Below are 5,000 nucleotides of genomic sequence, written 5' to 3'. Positions count from 1 at the left end.
TGTTGTGTGTGTATGTGTGTGTGTATGTGTGTATGTGTGTGTGACATGTCCTGGCCTGAACAGATGGGGTGATGTCTCTCTAGCGGTCAGAGCCGTGGCACTCACCTGTGCCAGTACCCAGCATGCCGTGCATTTCAGCCAGACTCAACGTGACACACCGCTTGACACATGACACATGACAAGGGACAGCTACTGTACCACCTGACTGTTGTCTTGTACTGTACCGCTTGATAATGTGACTGTAAATAAACAGTGTGTGGGAAATGGTTGGATCTGTGGTGCTGTCTGTTAACTGTGTTGAATGGTTGGATCTGTGGTGCTGTCTGTTAACTGTGTTGGTTTTAAATGAACTTTTGACATGTCTTTTCAGCCCGTCCCCCCTTCTCTCAAAAGGCTCTGCCTCTTTCCAGGCCGCCCACCACTGTAAATAAGAATTTGTTCTTAATGTCTTTGCTGGTTAAATAAAGGTTAAACCTAACACTACACTACGCAGGTTGGCTTGACTATTAGCAGCTGATCCCGTACCGTCCTCCTACCCCTGCTCTCTCTTTCTCTCTCTCTCTCTCTCTCCCTCTGTCTCTCTCTCTCTCTCTCCCTCTGTCTCTTTCTCTCTCTCTCCCTCTCTCTCTCTCCCTCTCTCTCTCTTTCTCTCCCTGTCTCTCCCTCTCTCTCTCTCTCTCTCTCTCTTGTGGTTACTATGGAAACGTGTGCTCACTTTTGCATTTGTATAGAGGTTGAATACTGTACATGGTCACGAATGGTCAGTATAGCAGCATATTATTCATATTAGTATTATTATTATTATTATTTTTAACTCACTTAGAGGGGGCGCCCTCAAAGTCTTCCTCCCAGTAGCTCCGCCCCTCCTCGCGGTGCAGGTCGATATCCCGGGTGGCGGCAAAGGTGTGGCCGACGCCCTCGCCACCGTGGAAATACAGGGCATTGCCCTCCGACTGACAGGCATGCTGGCCAATGAGAATGAGAGGTCAACTACTAGTACAGTATGTGTCATCCTGGGACACCGGCCAATAACGAGATCTCTATAAGAACCAAACCTTGACGGTGGCACCGGGGAAGAAGAGCCAGTTGGCGGTGTCGGGCGGGTCCAGGTTGTCCTCCAGGAGGGTGGGCCTGTGGGCGGCGTTGACCAGCAGGACGTTGTCCAGACCCCAGCAGGACTCGTAGCCCTCGGGGCCCCGGGTGGCCTCCTGGGACCAGCGCAGACGCACGCCCGGCCCCTGGGAGGAGGTGGGCAGGGGTAGCAGGTGGACCACGGTGCTGCTGTTGGTAGGGGCCCTGCAGGTGGGGGTGGTGGGGGTGAGGGGGGGGGGGGTGACACATGGTCAGAACATGGATGTGTGTGTGTGTGTGTTTGCGTGTGTGTGTGTGTATGTGAGAGAGAGAGAGAGAGAGAGAGAGAGAGAGAGAGAGAGAGATAGAGAGAGAGTACGTGTTTGTGTGTGTATCTGTGTGTGTGAGAGAGTGTGTGTGTGTGTGTTTGTGTGTGTGTGTGTGTGTGTGTGTGTGTGAGAGGGAGTACATGTTTGTGTGTGTGTCTGTGTGTGTCTGTGAGAGAGTGTGTGTGTGTGTGTGCGTGCGTGTGTGTGTGTGTGTGTGAGAGAAAAGTTTGTGAGAAGACAACTAATGACAGAGGAGCAGCGTCTGTGGTCTGTAAAGTGAATGTGTGTCAATGAGCAGATGATAAAACAGCCCAGTCAGGGTATCCTCCTGCACTACACAACCACACAACATGACGTTACACTGTTGTAATGACAAAACACTATCATCAACTTAGGTCTCAGTAGGAGAGAGAGAGAGAGAGAGAGAGAGAGAGAGAGAGAGAGAGAGAGAGAGAGAGAGAGGGGTGTGTGTGGATGTTAAATCAGTTTTGGTGGGTGTTTAATAATTCAGGAAACACAGGCATTGATTCACTTTCAGCCTGTTTGTTTGCAATGGTGTGATGTAGCAGCGTCATGTTAAGGTGGAATGTGTGTGTGTTTCTGTGTGTGTGTGTGCGTGTGTCTGTGTTTCTGTGTGTTTTTCTGCGACTGTGTGTGTCTGTATGTCTCTTCGTTTGTGTGTGTGCGTGTGTGTGTGTGTGTGCGTGAGAGAGAGAGAGAGAGAGAGAGAGAGAGAGAGATGTGTGTATGTGTGTATGTGTTTGTGTGTGTGTGTGTGTGTGTTACGTCCGTGTGTGTATTGTGCTCTTCCTGCCCTGTTCCGTCTGTCTCCTTTCCCGGGTGTTCATGATCTAAGGGGGGGGGGGGGGGGGGGGGTAGTTTGCTTATGGTGCTGTCTGTGTAATTTATGTTTGTTCATTCTGCTAGTCTGTGGCTACACTCTTTTGCCTTAGTTGTGGTTTTGGCCTACAGCTGCGTGTTTGGGTCCTGGGTACCGCTGTCTGTAAGATAACATTGTTTACATCGTTCAATGGTTTGGTGCAGTGCCACCGCTCATAGCCCTTCTCCCACCCTCTGTTGGTCCTGTCCCAGGTAGTTTTTCTTTTGTATTGTTGTTTTCTATCTAGTTATCCATCCATCCATCTTCATCCGCTTATCCGGGGTCGGGTCGCGGGGGCAGCAGGGGGCCCCAGACAACCCTTTCCCTGGCAGCATCAACCAGCTCTGCCTGGGGAATCTTTAGCCGCTCCCAGGCCAGTGCGGAGATGTAATCCCGCCACCTAGTCCTGGGTCTACCCCGCAGCCTCCTCCCAGCTGGACACGCCTTGAACACCTCCCTAGAGAGGCGCCCAGGAGGCATCCCGAACCACCTCAACTGTCTCCTTTCGACGCAAAGGAGCAGCGGCTCTACTCCGAGTCTCTCCCGGATGACTGAACTTCTCACCCGATCTCTCAGGGAGACCCCAGCCACCCTCCGGAGAAAACTCATTTCGGCCGCTTGTATCCGTGATCTCGTTCTTTCGGTCATGACCCATCCTTCATGACCATAGGTGAGGGTAGGTACGAAGATAGACCGGTAGATCGAGAGCTTTGCCTTTTGGCTCAGCTCTCTTTTCGTCACAACAGTGCGGTAAAGCGACTGCAGAACCGCACCAGCTGCTCCGATTCTCCGGCCAAGCTCCCACTCCATGGTTCCCTCACTCGTGAACAAGACCCCCAGATACTTGAACTCCTTCACTTGGGGTAAGGACTCATTTCCTACTCGGAGCAGACAGACCACCGGTTTCCTGCTGAGAACCATGGCCTCAGACTTAGAAGTGCTGATTCTCATCCCAGCCGCTTCACACTCAGTTGCGAACCTATCCAGAGAGTGCTGGAGGTCCCAGGCAGATGATGCCATCAGGACCACATCATCTGCAAATAGCAGTGACGTGATCCCCAGCTCACCGAACTGCAGCCCCAACTCCACGCGGCTACACCTCGATATCCTGTCCATGAAAATCACAAACAGGATTGGTGACAAAGCGCAGCCCTGACGGAGGCCAACCCCCACCGGAAAGGAAGACGACTAACTGCCGAGGACACGGACACAGCTCTCGCTCTGGGTGTACAGGGATTGGATGGCCCTAAGTAGGGATCCCCTCACCCCATTCTCCCATATAACCCTCCACAAGACCTCTTAAGGGACCCGGTCGTAAGCCTTCTCCAAGTCCACAAAACACATGTAGACAGGTTGGGCAAACTCCCAAGCCCCCTCCAAGATCCTTGCGAGAGTGAAGAGCTGGTCGGTGGTTCCACGACCAGGACGAAAACCGCATTGTTCCTCTTCGATCTGAGGTTCGACTATCGGCCGGACCCTCCTTTCCAGCACCTTGGAGTACACTTTCTCTGGGAGGCTGAGTAATGTGATGCCTCTATAATTGGCACACACCCTCTGGTCTCCATTTTTAAATATTGGGACCACCACCCCAGTCTGCCACTCCTTTGGCACTGACCCGGACTTCCACGCAATGTTAAAGAGGCGTGTCACCCAAGACAGCCCCTCAACACCCAGCACCTTCAGCATTTCTGGACGGATCTCATCAGCCCCTGGGGCTCTGCCACTGTGGAGTTGTTTGACTACCTCAGTGACCTCCTCCAGGGAAATTGATGACGACCCCCCATCATCTTCCGGCTCTGCCTCGATCGTAGAGGGTGGATTAGTCGGGTTCAGGAGTTCCTCAAAGTGCTCCTTCCAACGCTCAACAACCTCCTCAGTTGAGGTCAGCAGTGTCCCTACCTTGCTGTATACAGCTTGGATGGTCCCCCGCTTTCCCTTCCTGAGGTGTCTGATGGTCTTCCAGAAACACTTTGGTGCCGACCGAAAGTCCTTCTCCATGGTTTCTCCGATGTATCTAGTTATGTATTTCTTTATTTTCCCCTGTCTTGTTTATTGTTGTTTATGATATTCATGAATGTTATCTATATAATTTTCACCTGAGCACCGTAAAATAAATGCTTTTCTTTTAAAAGGAACAGTGTTGGTTGTCGGTCTGGCAGTGTTTGTGCACCACACTGGTATTCTATCTACCGGCTGCGTTAGCATACAGGCTCTGTTGCATACCTCCCTCCCTCCCTAGACTATATCTGAGGGAGGCGTGTGCGCGTGTGTGCGCGTGCAAGTGTGTGTGTATGTTTGTGTGTAAAGAGGTAGAGACAGAACAGAGGAGATTAGTCAGAGAAACAGGAATGACAAATGTGGAGGAGGAGGTGTGAATGAGGGTACAGAGAGAGATGAGGGTGTTTGACAGATGGAGTGGTGTGTGTGAGAGAGTGAGTGAGTGTGTGTGTGTGTGTGTGTGTGTGTGTGTGTGTGTGTGTGTGTGTGTGTGTGTGTGTGTGAGAGACAAAGGCCCAAACCCAATACTCCCCCTCAGCCCTAGCCCCTAGTTTTGGAGTGCCCTCGACTGGGTAGTGGCCCTTCAGAACGGAGCCGCAAGGGATAGGGGTTGAAATCTTTACCTAAGAAATGGGACAATACTCGTTACGTCTTCAATCAGAATTTTATTAGTTGCCTGATTTTCCCTTGGATGTTACAGTATGATTACTATTATTATAGTG

General features: G+C 51.4%; 1 protein-coding gene across 1 annotated transcript in view; it reads right to left on the bottom strand.

The window, feature by feature from the left end:
• Positions 1-5,000, bottom strand: part of reln (reelin) — a 169,282-nt gene that overhangs the window by 50,333 nt on the left and 113,949 nt on the right. Inside the window, exons 10-11 of the mRNA XM_084452891.1 lie at positions 1,056-1,296; positions 820-965 (exon numbers count right to left, since the gene is read on the bottom strand). Coding sequence (XP_084309017.1) covers positions 820-965; positions 1,056-1,296 — 387 coding nt within the window. The remainder of the gene's footprint in view (positions 1-819; positions 966-1,055; positions 1,297-5,000) is intronic.

Source organism: Borostomias antarcticus (genome assembly GCF_949987555.1).
Source record: "Borostomias antarcticus genome assembly, chromosome: 18".
NCBI classification, from domain to species: domain Eukaryota; kingdom Metazoa; phylum Chordata; class Actinopteri; order Stomiiformes; family Stomiidae; genus Borostomias; species Borostomias antarcticus.
This window is presented reverse-complemented; position numbering and strand designations above follow the sequence as displayed.